This window comes from Dipteris shenzhenensis, chromosome 26 (assembly GCF_047967505.1).
Source record: "Dipteris shenzhenensis isolate YYH24624 ecotype China chromosome 26, Dip_SZ_1.0, whole genome shotgun sequence".
Lineage (NCBI taxonomy): Eukaryota > Viridiplantae > Streptophyta > Polypodiopsida > Gleicheniales > Dipteridaceae > Dipteris > Dipteris shenzhenensis.
Window position 1 is genome coordinate 38,848,796 of NC_141621.1, and position 19,218 is coordinate 38,868,013.

The 19,218-nt window shown below is 42.7% G+C and overlaps 1 protein-coding gene across 1 annotated transcript in view; it reads right to left on the reverse strand.

Annotated features, from left to right (window-relative positions):
• Positions 1-11,090: 11,090 nt before the first annotated feature.
• Positions 11,091-19,218, reverse strand: part of LOC147885043 (putative methyltransferase PMT23) — a 74,009-nt gene continuing 65,881 nt past the window's right edge. Inside the window, exons 8-9 of the mRNA XM_087397776.1 lie at positions 16,445-16,639; positions 11,091-11,594 (exon numbers count right to left, since the gene is read on the reverse strand). Of these exons, the coding sequence (XP_087253902.1) occupies positions 11,375-11,594; positions 16,445-16,639 (415 nt within the window). The 3' untranslated portion in view covers positions 11,091-11,374. The remainder of the gene's footprint in view (positions 11,595-16,444; positions 16,640-19,218) is intronic.

A 19,218-nucleotide genomic window follows, 5' to 3' on the forward strand; every position in this document is an offset into this window, starting at 1 on the left:
TGAGTCTCCACTCTCTAATAGTGATCTAAAACCAAAACCTGTTCTAAAAGAAAAGTTTATTAGATGTAGGTAATCCTTGAGAATATGTGGTTGGCCTATTGAAATGTCTCCTGAGGGGCTCAAATCTACGTTATCTAGCTCCAATCTTGATGATTGGAAGTAGATCCATGCTCAAACTAATAAGCCTCTCATGGATGATGTGCTTAAGACTAAAATGCTACTTTTTCATCCCATGCAATTCACTTGACTTCGACTCTTTCCAAACTCAACGACCATCGTATAGATCTAGGTGTTCAAATTGTTTAGTTGACTTTGATGTGTCCTTCAAGGCCAACTTGAGTATTGTAGGCCATCTTTTGGTGGTTCTAGTGATACCCTATAGGCCATGGTATGTGCCTTGTAGGCATAAGTGTAGGCACTTATAGTGTTAGCGCCTTCTATGCCACATAGGACACTTAGTCCTATGTGAGACCTAGGACACTTAGTCCTAGGCCTAGGTACAAGTACTTTGTACTTGTGTTTTTCAATCTATCTAAGTTTGACGTGACTTCTATTCGACTTGTCCTGTACCTGCACTCTCACTCTCTCTCTTCGTTTCGCATCTACAGTGGTATCAGAGCAGGTTTTGCTCTAGCCTTCCAACTCTCCCTAGCCCCGAGCCTCCATTGCTCATTGGAGATTTTTTTGCCCTGTTGGTTGATCGTACAGTCCGTACCTTCTGTACAGTTTCTGCGTCGTGCAGTCCGTACGTGAGCAGATCTGCGTCATCATCGTACATCTGCATTAAAGGACACCGTACACCCGTCGGCACCGTACTTTACTTCGTACACCCGTCGGCGCTCTGCTCTGTACTTCGTGCCGTACGTACGGTGCAGTGATTGATCCGTCGTACTTCCGTACCGTACACTGTTTTGTACCTTCGTTGTACAAGGTACCTATGCCGTACGACTGTACCTATGTAGGAGTACAAGGTACTTTCATCGTACCTTCAGTCGTCAGCAGTCTGTACCAGCTTCCTGTACTACATACCTTCAATGGTATTCCGTACAGCTTCATCTGGGTATTCTGTACAAATTCACCACAGGTCTTGTACCTGCACTCTCACTCTCTCTCTTCATTTCGCATCTATAGTGGTATCAGAGCTGGAATCAGGTCTTTGGTCTCACTGCAGTCATCTACAGACATTTGCAGATTTGGGGCTTTTGCAGGACATTGGAAAATTTGGGGTTTTCATTTCCTTTCACCTCCTTTAATTGCAATTTCTTGCAAGAAATTAGAGTTTTGGGATTTGTTTTGCAATTTCTTGTTTAGATTGTAGTACATTGGGTCAGATTGCAGGACATTCAGTTACATTTTGCAGGACATTGAGTCAGATTTGCATACATTGGGTCACATTTGCAAACTTTCAGCAAAAATTTGGGGCTTTTCTGAATTTGCCCTCTTTTTGGCCTATTTGCCCTCAATAAATTTGGGGCTTTTGCCAAATTTGCTGTTTTTTGGAGTGAACATTGCCTGTCACAGTCACATTTGGGTCAGATCTGCATTTGCCCTTTGATTTGGGTCAGAAATTTGCAGATATTTGCTGTCATTTTTGGGACAGTTGCAGTGATAGCCTTGAGGCTTTTGGGTTTTCAGGTCTTTTACAGGTTATCACAGTTGATATGGCTGGGAACAATCAAGATTTATTTGGAGTTCTTTGTGAAGATGATAAGTTGGATGGCACCAACTATCTGATGTGGTCTTATCTCATGAAACATATTCTTGTTGCAAAGCATTTGTGGAATATTGTTTCTGGGGCTGATCTAAGGCCATCCAATGCTACAGTGGTTGTTTCTACTGCTGGTCCTTCTGCAGGTGGTACTCCTCCTGATGCCTCTTCCTCTAACACTCCTGTTGCTGCTCTTCCAACTCAAGAACAGTCAAGATGGGATGCAAGAGATGCAAATGCACATTCATGCATTGCTTTATCATGCAAGAGAATCATTATTCCACACATCCGGTCTTGCTGGACAGCAAAGGATGCTTGGGATAAATTGGCTTCTCTATATCAGTAGATAAGGGAAAGAAGAAAAGATGCAACTATTGTCGCAAGCCTGGACATGACATTTCAGAATGCAGGAAGCGCATTGCTTTGGAGAAAAAGAAAGCAGGATTGACAGCTAATGCCTCACATGCCATTGAATCCCATGAGCCAGCAGATGCTTCACATGCAAATGCTCTTCAGGATGATTGGGCATGGGCTGTCCATTGCTCATTTGATCCCTCCAAAGCTGATGCACTCTTTGCTGCTAATGATGCTCAGTACTGGTACTTTGATAGTGGAGCTTCCAAGCATGTCACATCTTGCAGACTCATTCTCTAGCTGATGCACCTCGAGGGGGGACTGTTACATGTGCCAATAATGCTCCATATGCTGTAAAAGGAGTTGGAGATGTGCAGCTCACATCCATTTCCAGCCATCCTTTCACTCTGACAAATGTTCTTTTTGTGCCTGGAATTGAAGTCAACTTGATTTCAATTTCAGCAATTGCTACTTCAGGTTTCAGAGTAATTTTTGATGGCTACAGATGCCTTGTATATGATCTTCGTGATGACAATGCCATAGTTCTCACTGGCACTTTGCAAAAGGGCTTTATCACCTTGATCATCATTCAGCTACACTTTCTACTGAAGCATTAGCTATTTCAAATTCACAGCTTGCTGAAACTCATCTTTGGCATGAGAGAATGGGCCATCTCAATTATAGAGCTCTTGCAAAGCTACATTCACAGCAAATGGCAAATGATGTACCTCAGACTCACACAGTTTCTAAACATGTGTGTGAGGGTTGTCTTTTGGGTAAGATGCATCGATTTCCTTTTCAAAAGAATTGTCCAAAACTCTCACAAAGGAAATTGCAGCTAGTACACAGTGATGTCTGTGGCCCAATGAGGACAAATGCCATTGGAGGATACAAGTATTTCATGACTCTCATTGATGATTTCACAAGGTATTGCTGGGTATATCCTTTAAAGGCCAAATTTGAAGTTTTCTTATGCTTTCAGAGATGGCTGAATATGGTTGAGAATGAATCAGGATGCAAGCTTGTCACCCTCAACAAAGATAGGGGGGTGAGTATATGTCAAAGGAGTTTGATGCATTTCTATCCTCACGGGGCATTATTCACTCATGCACTACTCCTTACACTCCTCAGTAGAATCTTGTTTCTGAAAGGAAAAACAAGTCCACAATGGAGATGGCCAGATGCATGCTTAAGGCCAAGTCTTTGCCCAATAAATTTTGGCTTGATGCAGTAATGTGTGCCAACTATGTGCTAAATAGATCACCTACACGGGCATTAAAGACTATTATACCTTATGAAGCATGGAAAGGCAGGAAGCCTTCACTTTCACACATGAAAGTTTTTGGGTCTCTTGCATATGTTCATGTACCATCTCAACTGAGACATAAGCTTGATGACAAGGCAATCAAATGCATATTCATTGGTTACAGCCAGGAGAGCAGAGGGTATCGGTTATATCAACCAAATACTGGGAAGATTATTGTCAGTAGAGATGTGATCTTTGCTGAACATTCAGCTTCTCCTCTTGTGGACTGCAAAGCAAAGCCAGATATTGACATGTTTGATGCCTTTGAATCTTGGTTACCTCTACCATCATCAGAAGAGGATTTTGAGCAGCAACATGTGCCTCCTGCAGGCCCTCCACAAAGCAATAATCAGCCTCAACCTCATGCTGATTTGCAGGTTTCTCTTCCGGCACAAAATGATCCCATTACTAATGATGCAGTCATTGAAGAAAGAGTTGTTAATAGACAGCAAAGGCAAGTTCCCAGATGGCTTCTGGATACATTGAGAGACAGCAAACAAGATCAGCCTTTTGCTACCCAGACAAGATCAGGGAATAGACAGCATGGTCACTTTCTTGAGTTTGCACTCCTTGCTACAGCTTGTAATGAAGAGCCTTTGTGCCATAAAGATGCTTTTGACAGCAAAGATTGGATGGATGCAATGAAAGCTGAGTTACAATCTATTGCAAAAAATGACACTTGGGAATTAGTAGATCTCCCACCTGGCAAGCATGCCATTGGAACACGGTGGGTCTACAAATTAAAAAGGAAATCTGATGGAAGCATAGATCGATACAAAGCCTGTCTTGTTGCAAAAGGATATGCCCAACAACAAGGCATTGACTTTGAGGAGACATTTGCTCCCACATCCAGGATTACTACTATTCGATGTGTCATTGCCATTGCAGCCCATCATCGTTGGCAAGTGCACCAACTTGACATCAAGACTGCCTTTCTTCATGGGGATCTATAGGAAGAAGTCTATGTCACACAACCTCCTGGCTTTGAGGTTGTTAATTTTGAAAATAAGGTATGCTGGCTTAGAAAAGCCCTTTATGGTTTGAAGCCCTTTATGGTTTGAAGCAGGCACCCAGGGCATGGTATGCCAAAATTCATGCACACTTACTATCCCTTGGTTTTCAGAATAGTCCCACAGAACCCACTCTTTATTTTCGTGGGAGTGGATCTAATTTTTTAGTGCTGATTATATGTGGATGATATGCTTATCACGGGCCCCGATACTCAGCAAATTGCAGCTTTCAAGGCTGATTTGCAGCAGATTTTTGACATGTCAGACATGGGACAGCTCCATTATTATTTGGGCATTCAGTTTGCTCATGTTGAGGGGGGTATCATGATGTCTCAGTCCAAGTATATTGGACAGCTCCTTGATCGTTTTTAGTTTGAGGATTGCAAGCCAATCTCTACTCCAGTGGACCCTGGCTTCAAATTCTCAACTCGTGATGGGAGCCCACCATGTGATATCACTCTTTATCAGTAGGCTGTTGGATGCCTTATTTATTTATGTCACACCAGACCTGACTTGCAGTATGCAGTATCTCAGCTCAGCAGATTCATGCACATGCCCAGTTCACAGCATTGGCAGGCAGTGAAGAGAGTCTTCAGATATCTCAGAGGCACTCAGGATTTAGCCCTCTTCTATGGTGATCAGGGTTCACTTACTATGCATGCTTACACGGATAGTGACTGGGCACGATGTTCCGACACCAGAGTGTCACATACTGGCAATTGTTTTTTACTTGGCAATTCATGTATTTCTTGGCTCAGCAAGAAGCAACTGACAGTTGCCACGTCTAGTTGTGAGGTTGAGTACAGGGCAGCCTTCACCGCTACAGTAGAGTGTGTTTGGCTTCGACAGTTACTTATAGATCTTGGTATTTGCCAGACATCCTCCACTATTGTCTACACTAACAGCCAGAGTGCTTTGGCCATTGTGCGTAACCTGGTGTTTCATGCGTGTACCAAGCATATTGAAGTTCACTATCATTATGTTCGGGAGCGGTTGTCAGCAGGAGACATAGAGTTGTCCTATCTTCCCACAGAGGACAACATTGCAGATATGTTTACAAAGGCACTTCCTCGTCGCAAGTTTGAAGTCTTTCGACAGGCTTTACACTTGGTTCCCTTTGTTACATGATCTGACATTCCTTGTACATTCATAGGTGGCTATATCCTTTTGGATGAACATGTGCCACCATGACCAGAAACTACCAGGTATTCTGAGACGTTTCCAGAGTACTTCAGCCCATCCCATGGAGGGGGGTTTGTAGGCCATCTTTTGGTGGTTCTAGTGATGCCCTATAGGCCATGGTATGTGCCTTGTAGGCATAAGTGTAGGCACTTATAGTGTTAGTGCCTTCTATGCCACATAGGACACTTAGTCCTATGTGACACCTAGGACACTTAGTCCTAAGCCTAGGTACAAGTACTTTGTACTTGCATTTTTCAATCTATCTAAGTTTGACGTGACTTCTCTTCGACGCGTCCTGTACCTACACTCTCACTCTCTCTCTTCGTTTCGCATCTACAAGTACTTCAACCCTATTCTTTGATAAAAAACTTGAATCAAGGATATGATGAATTGGAAGCATTGACAACATGGGATGCGTCAATTTTACGAGTAAAAACCTATGAGCAGGTTTATCCGAGTGTGTTTTTCAAGAGATTTAAAAAAATGTATTTCTTTAGGAAATATGGTTTTTACACTTTTACTTTCACTAGAACTAGATCTCTTTATCATAAAAATATACAGACTAGTCACTCACTCATTTTTACACAACATAAATTTCTTATTTAGAGACATCCCTTTGTACCCCTGTTATTACCTTAAAAAAGTGTTGATTCCTTTAAGAAACATCCCTCATAATCACTCTCAATGTAATAATACTATGCATAGATAATTACTGATTAACACATTTATATCATATGGCAATGTCTTTTTAGTGTTTTTATAGCATAAATAACAAGATATTTATGGACATGTTTCTAAAGAAGTTTAAATTACTATAAATAAGTATTAACTTGGGCTTATATATCACTCTCATAAAATACATGTAATATTTAATACAATATATGCAAGATTTTACAAAATATAACTCCATAGATGTGCTCAAAGGGGGTGTTCCGATCAATTTGAGTGGTTGAATGACTATATTTGGACATTGGATATGAAAGTTATGTTACTTTTAAAAGTGCTGTCCAAGGTAGTTTCGCCAGCGAAACTACCTTGGGAGACCTACTTCAAAGGGATTTCGCTGGCGAAACTACCTGGATGGCTTGCTTCAATGAGTTTTCTTTGAAGAAACCCTTTCATGAAGATAGGTTGAGAGAGGGTTTTCAATGTCACCCCCTATTAAGTAAAAGTTGTAAGAAGGATCATAAGGGAATTTTCATAGAGAAGTCTACTCTAAATGTGGGTTTCTTCAAAAGCCATCCCATTATGCTCTCACCACTCCTAAAGATTCACCTAAAGATTTTTGTATAAAATAGGCATTGCTATAATACTTTGCATATTTTTAAGTGAAACTATGTTTTCTTCTGATCGATTTTTGCCATATTTATGCATAGTTGGAAGCTTTTTTTTTCCTTCGCTCGGACGCTCGGAAGATTTCGCTCAGAAAATGCTCGTCCCCGACAACATGCAACCATATACATGCATATTGCTTCCAGTTGAAGTCAAAAAAGAAAAAGTTGATATGGTTGCTATCATTTGGTTTAAGCTCTACTCCAACCAACTTCCAAGACAAGTACTAGCTATGTGTTTTTTGGGTTCAATATATGTAATTCTCCCTCTTGAATCTAGAAATTTAACATATCCTTACTCTGATTGTAATGGCATGTGTACCACCTTTTCTATTCAAAAGTCAAGTTTCACAAGAATCTTGAGTTTTGTTTGATGTTGGTAACATCAAAGGTCCTGCAAAGAAGCAAGATATCAAATAGTATAAATCAAAACCTAGCTCAAGGTCAATGTTGTATTACCTAGAATAAGTGCAATTGTATTGTAAATCATTATATTCATGTGTATGAAATTGTCTTTATTTGATGCAAAGGCAAGGTGTTAAAACCAACATGGTAACCAAACTATCTCAAATAGTACGATTAAACCCATGGATGCCAAATTCCCATGCCCTATGGGCTTCCTTTCAATCTCCAACTAACATTACTCTGCTGGGCCTTCTCTTCCATTATACTATATAAATAAATAAATATATATTGTAGTATGAGGCAACTAGACTCTTGACCAGAGATAGGATAGCGATGTCCTCTCCTATGAAAGGTTATTAGCAAAAGCAAAGCTCTTTTCTCTCTCTCTCTCTCTCTTTCTCTCTCTCAAATACACTATTACAGCTTACAGGTGATAGGTGGCAGCCTACAGTCTGCTCAGTGCTGCCTACAACCTTATCCATAATTGCTTAAATTGTTAACTGAGCAAAAAAAAATCAAAACTTGTTCCTACAATCCTCCCTTACTTCAAAGTGGTTACTCGGGCTCAATAGGGTTATGATGATAAACTTTGTGTTGTACTAGAGAGAGAGAGAGAGGGGGAGGGGGGGGATGGGATGGGGGTTTTTACTTTGTAGCAACAATGCCACATAGCCTACAAGATTGATCAATCCAAGGATCATACGCGCGCACACACACACACAACGACAAAATCACAACACAAGAGAGGGAGGGGGGAAGGGGTGGAAAATCTCATATGTGATGTGTTAGGCTTAGGCTAGAGGCTTAGGCTAGAGGATAAGGTTAGTCTTAGGGTGGAGGTGGTGTTGGGTTGCGTTGGTTATGTGGCTTAGTTTTGTGTGTGGTAAGGTCAATTGTGTGTTGGGTGGGGATTATATAAGTACTATGTATAAGGGAAAAATCTATACAACATTTGAGAGAAGTAGTGACTCTCATGAAACATAAGAGACGGACATAGGTAATCATATATAATGAAGGCTTGTGTAAAAGAACCCCAACTCACTCATTACAAGCATGCATACATCGACACGGTTCATACGGGTTCCACTTCATTTAGTGGTTGTGCTAGTCTAAACTCTCAGAACAAGCAACCTATTTTTTAGTGATTGCTATACATAGTTTCCATCCACAATATAATATCATTCATTTCCCAACATTGCAATTGAAAAGGCAGTTATGGGATTAACAAAAGATGTGAGGCATTCTCTCCTGGTAGCCCCTTTGCTTCCACCTCTTAGCCCCTTTCCTCCTTGTAGCCCCTTTGCTTCCTCTGTGATGTCAAAGTCATTGGAGTTCGGAGGTAAGACCTTGACGGTTGGATCAAGCCACTCTCAAATCCAGAAAATTGTTGGCACTATGAGCTTGCTGATGTGTCAATGGTAAAAACTTGATATGTCAAAACTTCCTGACGCGCCCTGTCACATCATGATAAATATGTAAAATATTTACCCTCCTTGCCCCATCGACTTTGTCGACCGGTAGTAGCCATGAGTCAACCAAAGCCGTTCACCACTTCTACCTAAGGTAAAGGCCTCCCCATGGACTCTATCTACTCCATATGGCTAGCTAGGAATCAAGTTAGCTTGTGGAGTTTCAAACCAAACATATCCTATTGTTAGCTAGAAGTTGAAAGATATAGCAACATCGTTCTTGAAAATGAGGCAACCTAGTAAGTTGAAAGATATGGCAGCATCTTCCTTGAAAATGTAAAGAATGGGATGTAAGCTGGCTATGATTGAACTTGCCAAGTTTGTACTGTTATTGTGGCATCATCCGCTTGCGTCTTAGTTTCAATGATATGCTTTAATTTTTGCGATATATTTGTCTAAGATGACGCTCCAACGACCAAGCTTAAAAGAGTGCATAGTGCGTGGAGGATTCTAAAATGGTAAAAAAGTAATAATACACTAATGTGCGAAAATGCAAAAATGCAGGCCAGTTGGCTAAAGAGTATAGATAGTCACTTCTATACATTTCCGACTACCCACAAGCGGTTCCTAACCGCGTACACGATCATAGACGTTTTCTATCCGTACTTCTGTAGAATTTCATTTTTATCACTACCTCGTTAGGGGCAGAGCTCTAGCTGCTACAAAGTTTCTATTTTAGAGGCCCTTTGAAAGAGGATCAACTGGAGTTATACTCAACCACTTGGGGGCAGTGCTCTAGGCACATGTGTCTCCCTTGTTTTAAGAAACTCATAAAGCGAAGCCTCTCGAACATTGCCGAACACAAGTGTCGGATTACCTTCGTTTTATCAATGGATTTGTTAACATGTCAGCTACCATTTTCTCCACAATAATTAATTTATGTGCCACCTTGTCCTCCACACCCTGACTGATATAATGGAACCCCCTCTATTAAGTATCAAAGAACCAATACATGACCAAATTATCCTTGCAAGTTCGTGTTCTCGTATATCTACTCTCAGAGAATCATTGATAGAAAATTAACATCCTTTTTTAGCTTTTGTTTCCTAAATAAGGCTAGTGAAATATCCATTTTGATAGAATTTGCTAAGTTTATTCACTACCTAGTGAAATACTCTTAGGCCTTTTGCTAGTTCTTTAGGAAATAGCTCGAGTGCTCTTGCTTGCCACCCTCTATGCTGAATTACTTGCTAAGCCTTATAAACACTAAAGGCCAACGGCCCAATGCATGTGCCAAGAGCCACCATACATCCTTGCATCATGGATCATGAACACTTGAGGACCACAAGACTAGTTGACAAATTGCGTCGAGGCCATTGGCCTTTAAGGTCCAGGTAGGCAGTACAATGACCTTTTCTTAGAAACTAAGTAGACATGTAGAAATTTCTAAGAATCAAGTATAGTTTTGTGCTTTTGATCTTAATAATACTGATCCATTGTGTCCACTCTCTAAGGATTGGTTATTAAAGGGGTCGTATCGATCACGCTCACTCTCAAAATGTAAAAAGCATTTTTGAGATGATAGAGTCAAGAAGTGCTTTACCAAGAAGAAGCTAGATTGACAACCAAATTACCTTGCAACTCATCACAAAAATGTGAGGAATGTGAAGATCACAAGACTAAAAATAAGTGAGTACAAGTACTCATGAGCACTGCCTTACGTTCCGCCAGATGCAAACGATTGTCAAGATGAATGGATGATTAATTTGCAACACTCGTGATGGACGCCTGTGCATAGAACCATTGGAAAGTTTGAATGCTATAATGCAACCGCTTGCAAATGGAAAGAGATTTGCAAACTCTATGATGAGAGAGAGAGAGAGAGAGAGAGAGAGAGAGAGAGAGAGAACCAAAATAGAAGGGGGATACTTGGCAAGAAACAGTGTGGGACACTTTCTTTACAAAAGTGTTAGTATAGCGCTGCCTGGAAGGCAGTGCTAACAAGGTCACTCTAGTAAAATCATTTTCCCAACATGGAAAATTAAGGGGGCTCACCTTTTTGACATACATTGCTTTCATTTGATGCAACAATTTTAGAATCTCTAATTTTCGAGTTCATAAGCATTTTATAAGGCATGATAAGGAGGAAATTCTCTTAACAATGGATGGCTTCTTGACGACTAGAAGAAACAACTCTTAGACTTGAATTTCTGTGCAAACTAATCATAAGCTGCCTCTTGCCATCAAAACTAAGCACAAAAGTTGCAACCTTCAAGAAGCAGCTTATCATTCATCCCGAACAATCTCTCGAAGGCTTTAGTAGATATTAGCATATTGAACACCCTTTCTACATACAATAAACAAAAACAAGATTGCAAGCGTCCCTAGGGAGAAAATAATAAATATTTCTTTCCATGGTATTCTTGTTTAGATTCTTGACAAACAATAATTTTCCCTGTATTTACGTAGATAGGGAACCCTTCGGGAACAATTGTGTCACCACACATTTATACGAGTGGATCTTCAATCATAAGAGTAACACATGCAACAAGCCTATGTTTGAAGTCACTGCATCATATATACATTTAAGCTAAAGCAATAAAAATGTATTCTTGTATACCATGCAGAACACTTGGTTTTTACAACCACTGCTTCAAAACCCAAGTTATTTAATCGCTCTTGAATTGGGATGTTTCGGGTCGCCAATTCCCTTTTCGAGCCACCAGAAGCTGCTCTTCCCCTTCAACATATGTGTGGCCCACATTCCAATGTAAAGACTGGATAATGGGAAGTATTTCGTTCAGAATGTTAGACTTGTCTCGAAAGATGACCGACCCTTCAGGTCTCAGGATTCGATCCATCTCTAGCAAAGTGTACACTGGTTTGCATCTGTGATACAAATTATCGTATTAGTCCTATGTAATACTAGATGATATACAGCGCGCCAAAAGTATTTGCAAGTAGTACAAGATGAACAAGGCCTTTAATATATATAGATACATAGCCCTATAAGGACCGGAATATATTCAAATGCCAATTTATTTCAAAGCACTGAGATTTATCCAATCATATGGAAATCACATCCAAACACTTGCATAGTCATGGAAGAGTTCAACCAATTTGGCTTTCCCATCTTTAAGCCTTACATTACATACAGAAATTATATGTTTTTACATTAATAGCAAATGCCTAAAACCATGTAAGAAAGGTGGAGAGAACAAATAAAAACAAATCAGGACAATAAAACAAGCATGCCAAAAATTTGTTACTAGTATAGAGAAACTGAAAGAAAACCTACCCATTGATGACAAAAAGGTCAGGCTCTGCTGATGCTAAGAACGTCAACCCCCACACAGTCACTATGCAAATAATTCCACTCTATCCAGTCAGGCATGTTAAGCTATAGCCAAGATACAAGTGGATGGAGAGATATGTGAATGTTTGAGGGCACTGGCTTGTGGTCTATTGGGACTCTTACTTCTGGAGAGAGAAAGAAAGAAAGAAAGATGTATTAATGTTTTCAGGAGTCAAACTAAACTAAACTCAGAAATACAAAAAGCAAACTCAAAACTCCAAATCCGGGGACTAATAGCTAGGCTCAATCTCAAAATTAGAGTCAGAACACATAGCCAGGTGCCATGGTGGCTCTCCTTTGACCTGCAAAAAATATCTCGTATCTGTGTCTGTCTGGTCGTCTCACGCTATGGTGGGAGACGTGGTCTCCGTAATCTCTGTATCCGGTGGGCCATTTCGATAGTGATGCCTCTGGACGGACGGTCTCGACCGAGTAGAGCTGTGATGGGATGGATGTCCATTGTGCACGATCCGGTCCATCGTTGCATCGTGTGTGGCTCCTGCGTTTTTGGTTGCATACCTCCTCCTCGTCGTATCGTCTCACTGATGCATACTACCCTGATGTCGTCAATCTCTTCCTCCTCTACCACGACATGCCTAGGAGCAGACTCGAATGTGTACAAATCTGTGATGTGTCGCTGGGCTCGATCTTCCTCTATCTCCTGCGGCACTGCTCTTTCCTGCTCTGTGATCTAACGAAGAAATATCTCTCTATGTTGTCTCATCTCCATCAAATAGAGCCCAATGCAGACCTAGCCCTGGAAGTGAATAAGTCGAGAGAGGCCTGAAGCCATGTCCCTCCTAGAAGAGGCAGTGATAACATCCACGGATCTCATAGTAAACTCGATAGTGACATTGGAAATGCTCCTCCGTCTATACTCTGCAGATTCGTTGTTCCCTGGGTGTACCCGTGGCTCTTCCTACCTCAATCCTCAGCTGATGAGATGAGACCCGCATTTGTCCTATGGCAATCCTAAGGACATGTGAAACTCACCTGCCCTCCATATACTGGTGCCTGATGATCACCCCATCCTCCAACACTCTTATGAAATGGTTGTGGTAGAACCGGGTCTTTGTGGGGAACTCTTGATCCCTTCCCCAAGTCCATGACATATAAAGCTGAAGTAGGCCTACGGTTGATCTCATCCCATGGGACCAAGGGATCAAAAGCATCCAAGCTGTACTGAAATTGAGAAGACGATCCATCTGAATGGCCTATCTGTCAAAACATTTGGAAATGCATGCATACCAAGCCATGTAAGCCCCACTTTCAACTCATCGTATTGATGACTCCAGTGCCACCCTCGGTAAAGGCCCAGACCTTGTAAAGATAAGTAACCGTGTAGAAGATGGCGTTGATCTTAAGCCGTGTCATGGCAAACTCTGCCTGTATGATCTAGTGGGGGACTGAAGGCTTGCTCCAAATCATCCTGGATCCCATAGTTACCTGCAACCTCGGGGGAAGGGGGGGAAGGGGGGGCTGGCAGCCGTGGCCACCAACAAGGGAAGGGGGGGTGGGGGGGAAGGGGGGCGAGGGGGAAGGGGGGGAAGGGGGGGCTGGCGGCCACGGCCGCCAGCAGAGGGAAGGGGGGGGAAGGGGGGGCTGGCGACCGCGGCCGCCAGCAGGGGGAAGGGGGGGGGGAAATGGGGGGGGGAAGGGGGGGTTGGCGGCCACGGCCGCCAGTAGGGGGAAGGGGGGCAGGGGGGAAGGGGGGGGCTGGCGGCCGCGGCCACTAGCAGGGGGAAGGGAGGGTGGGGGGAAAGGGGGGGGGGAAGGGGGGGAAGGGGGGGCTAGTGGCCGCGGCCGCCAGCAGGGGGAAGGGGGGAGGGGGGGCAGGGGGCTGGCGAGGGGGAAGGGGGGGAAGGGGGGGAAGGGCTGGCAGCGGGGAGGGAGGGGGGAGGGGCAAAGGGGGGGAAGGGGGTTGGAGGGGGAAGGGGGAAGGGGGGCTGGAGGGAAGGGGGGGGCGGGAGGGAGACAGGGGGGGCAAAGGGGGGGAGGGTTTCTGGCGACGGAGGGAGGGGAGGGGAGGGGAGAAGGGGAGGGCAGGGTCGAGGGAGGGAGGGAGGGAGGGGAGGAGCGTCGTCACTCAGTCGCTGTCAAGGCACAACCCCAGAATGGTGTTGCTTACATGGCTGTTGGCCTCACCAACGTGTCAAATAGCCATCCCTTCATTGGGGAGTTCCTGAAAATGTGCCGGAAAGTGCTACCGCTCCAATCGAGCTTCTTGTCCTCGTCTCATTGCCTGTGTGTCTCTTTTGTGTAAGAGTTGATCTCTCCCTCTAGTACCAACCCGTAAATTGGCCATTTTAACAATACTTAAGAGTGAGAGAAAGAAAGATGTATTAACGTCCGTAGGAGGCCTTGCAGGCCTATGAGACAATGAGACAAAGTACAAAACCAAAAAAGTAACTCATAGAAGCCACTATGGGCTGAAGCAAAGGGCTCACTAAGGCCCTTGCTGAAAGCTAAAGTGCTAAACTAGTGAGCAAAATAGTAGAGTAGCAAAATAGCAGAAGAGTATCAAGTGCTCATAGCTAATGCTCCTAATACACGCCCAGGTTCCATATATCAAGGTACTCTGGTGGCTCTCTATGGGATGTGAGGGAATCTCGTATCTGTGTCTATCGAGCTATCTCCCGATGTGGTGGAGGGCGTGGTCTCCGTGATCTCTGTATCCGAGGGTGATGCCTCCTCTTTGGCATGCAATCTCCTCTGATGAGGGCTGAAATGGACCAAACCTCGATCGTGCGTGCTCTAGACACTCTACACGTAGCACGTGGAGTGCGTGTCTCTCATTTGGTAGCATCGTGGTGGAGACTCACTGCTAATCCATGATGCTCTCATCTTATCAAGCTCCTCTCCGTCAGCCTCCCCAGTCTTTGACTCAAATGCATAGAAATCTGTAACAAGTGTCTGTGCTTTGTCGATCTCGGTGGCCTGTGGCATCAACCCCTCCTGCTCCCTGACCTGCCACATCAATATAAATCTTTGTTGTCGCATCTCAATCAGATAGATCCCAACACAAACCTGGTCGAAAAAATGGATCAGCCATGTAAGTGGGTCAAAGCCATGCCCCTCTTGAAAGAGGCAGTGATATCGCCCTTGAATCAAATAATAGACTGGGCAGACACAGAAAGTGATCCTTTGTCTCGACCTCCTTTATCCGGCATAGTTTGCAGATCCTCTGCTCTCTGGATATTCTTGCAGCTCTCCCGGAGAATGGACGAGCCCTATCAAGTTCTAGGAGTTGGGTCTATTGTAGCTTCAGAAGGAAACCCTGATTGGAGGCCATTTGGAATTCGGTCTCTTGCTCGTAAGCGCGAACTTTTGAGTAAGCTGATAGCACTGTTACATCCTGCGGGCCTAAAGCTGCCGACATACCACTGAATGTCTGCTTGCAATCCATAAAGAAACTTTACGGTCTTGTTTCGCTCGTCTAGGTCTTTAAAGCCTTCCACAGGTGTTAATGAGTCTTTCTTTATTTTTCACATCAATTGGATGCATTACACAACTATCATGTGAAGAAAGTGGAAATTGGTGATCTAGTTTGTGGGAACATTTGATGCAGGAGGATCTACCTCAATACGTGGCTGCTCATCAGGCTCAAATCAAGCATTACTTTCAAAGGAGCATCATCATCATGTGGTATAAGGGGGGCTGCATGTCCACTGAGCGGAAATTGAAGGGTGCCTAGAATGGTGTAGTTATGTAGGTTAGCCAGCTCTAAATGTAGGTCCTTAGGGTTCCTACATAATTGAAGTCCCCTTATATTTTCATTTGTTCAAGGTTTGTCGTCACATACACTCTTGTGTCTTGCAATCTCCACTTCAAATTGCTTTCTGTATTCTTTTATAAGAAACAGTTAATTTAGAAAAGATTTTACCAATTAAATAAGAACAGGATTAATCAACAAGCCTAGAAGAAACTGATACTTCTAAGCTTCCTCTAATTCACCTGAAAACCGTCAGTTCAAATTAGATTTTAAACCTTGCAACTTGCGTAGTTCTGAAAAGCATTGATTCTAAATATATAAATCCTTCAATATTGTAGCCTCAGCAACATGAAATGATTCTATGTGATGTTGCTCAATGAGTCCTCCAATATCACATTGGACTGATACTGGGATCTATTTTAACCCACAAACCTATCATTATAATTCCAAGATTAAGATGCACTTGAGGAAAAATGCAAAACACATCGTCAGAAGACACAAAAAGAGCACTTACAAAGCTTACAAAAAAGGATTATAAACCCCATGAAGAATTATGTATTTGACTTTATGAGGAAGCTTCGAGGAAGAAAATTGTAACTTGCTTTGAAAATCATATAATAAGATTATAGGAAGGCTATTGCAAGAGGAAAGTTACACGGGTGAGGCAATCACCTTAAGACCAACCGTTTGAAGAGGTGGTCCACATGAAGAAGATCATATGTGCGCGGGTAAGTATTGAAAGATTCGCACCAGTCATGATAAATACCAAAAAGGCCACGATCAAATATAACAGGAAGTGTATCTGGCTCATCAATTGGTACGACATTGATTACCCACAATGATAGCCCCGACAAAGCCGCTGCAAATCTGCAAGGAAAAGCTCATTGGATAAGAATGGACTTGTTAGAAACTTGCATCAGAAGGATTGATTTACACAATAAGGCAATTGCTTTATATTTATCATTTCTAAAAGTAAAAACATTCATTGTAATAGTCTGAAATTAGGTTCTCATAAAAAAACCAATGAGGTGATTATATTATATTTCCAACTCATGAGTCTTGCATCACTAAGGGGATTCAGCAACAGTTATCTCCTTAGAGGTCAGCAATCATATGCTAGACTCAAACATCAGTTCACACCTTCAGGGCATTGCCTATATATGTTTTGCCTCCCTGTACAAAATCTATTAAGTGGCTCACCTAGCCAGTACCTCTCTCCAAATTGGTACCTCAATCCTATGATTCCAATCAGTTCCACCTACTTTAAATGATTAGACATTTCTTCAACCTCTTTATTGTTTCCTTTTTGGGTGGCTTTACTTGCAATTTTCTGCTTGTTGTGTTGTGCTCTCTTCTCACATTCATCCTCCCTAATTGCTGTTTCCTCCAGCTTGTGCAAGTCAGATAAGCCCTAGGCAACCTAGCAAGCAAGCAACCTGCGGTACCATTTCTATAACCATGAAGCACACAGCTGAGGCCCTTTCATACAGCTGCAGAAATATGTATTTAGTACAGCTTCCCATATAAATATTTCTGTTCTATCTTGCAAGCATTTTTTGCCCTTTGTTTCTTCTTGCAATCGCCCATCATGCAAACATCTTTGGCACAGCTGCCCACTACCAGTGGCCTATTTACTAGATAGATATTGTTTTTAAAAGTTGAAGCATTCTTTGGTTGGCTACAAACGAAAGTCCTCAGTACAATTATAGAAAAAACTATGGGAACCACCAGGCTTTTAGTGCCCCACATGCCATTGCACAAAGAGGTTGCAAAGAGAAAGAAGAAAGAAAGAAAGAAAGATTTATTAACTATAGTGGAAGGCCAAAAAATCCTATGAGACCATGGAATCTGAAATCATCAAGAGAGTACACACCCTATGGGGGGAACTAGGAGTTTCTATCACACCTCTAAGAAAGAACTACTAATGAAGCTAGGAATCACAGGAAAGAAACTCTGTGTGTTGAGGAATTCTTGTCACTCGGGCATGAGTGACCTGAGCTTTGCATGGGCCTGACAAGGATCACATCTAGAGTCTGAAACATGTCTGAAATCTGTTGCTGAAGTCCTCTACTTCTCTCTACAGTAGGATATACCCGTAGACGGCGTGAGGCAGCCTGACTTTGCCTCATGGGGTGGGTGCTCATTGCGCTTGCAGTCTCTTGCTAACATGGCGTGCCTGAAAGTCAAGGTCTCGAGCCCGACGTCTCCTCTCCACTTCTTCTCATATGAAGAAGAAGTTTGTGATCTCCTGCTGTTTGGATCCATGCCCCATAGCAGGTCTTATGAGTCTAGACTTCCAGTGACCTCATGTACGAAGAATGCGGCACATCTCTGGTCCAAGTAAGTAAATGACTCTACTCACATGTGTGTGTCCATGAACTATATGGAAGGATAGAAATCATCGAGTCTTTGGTGATCCCACGTTTTCAATTTTTACTTTCTTTAGGCGCTCTCTGCAGAAATCTTTCTATGATTGCTTACAGACAAAGTGCATAGACCATGATGTATATCTATCTTATATTGAGGTTTTCTCTTGATGTATTTCTCATCCTCCTATTCTGGGACGATGATCTTGTAATATAAAGCAACTCGATTTTCACCAAAAAAAAAAAAGTGTATCCATGGGAGAAAAGACAGTGACATCTCCCTTGGATCTCATAATACTTGGGGCATCGCATGAGAACATGCTCCTCGGCGCAATCGGCGCAACTTTGTATTTATCACAAAGCCTCACGTTTCCATGGTGTTGTGTGGCTGAAAATCTCAAGACTTGCCTTGATCTGGAACCTAGGGGATGAGGTCTTGAGCTGGCCCTTGGTCATCCGTACTGCATGAGGGATAAATCTGCAGGTGCCCTAGTGCCTGAATGAAACCATCCTCATTTAGGTGGAGGAAATGCGCCTTGTAGAAGGCCATCTTGACCCCACATGGCTGAGCAAGGGATATCCAGTTCTATGGATGTATATCTGCCATATGTCATCCCAGATGATCTGATGAGTCTCCTACGGTGTCAAATGCAGGAAAAGGGCGTCTAGTAAGTATTGATAAGGCGGTAAATTGTCCACATAGACATGTCCTACAATATCTTCCCCCAATCAAATGAGATAGCATTATGACCTGTAGTCTCTCAAGATCACTCCACACATCCTCTCTGAGGTCTATTGAAAAAAATGCTTCTGCATATAAGGCTGCCGGTTGAACAAGAGTGTAAAAAAGAGGTGATTCCCTAGTCACATGGTGGAAAGTGGCCTGAAAACAGAGTCTCTGGAGTCTCGGTAATGATACATGCTGTTTGGTCAAACGTGCTTGCCCTGCTGGTTTAATGGTAAACTTGGACCCCTGTGAAAGAGTGCCCCAAGTATAGATAGGATCTAACTATCCCAACTGACTCCTCCGCAAGTGTGAAAGGCTCACATTGGATCTGAGGCTCATTAGTGTTGAAGATC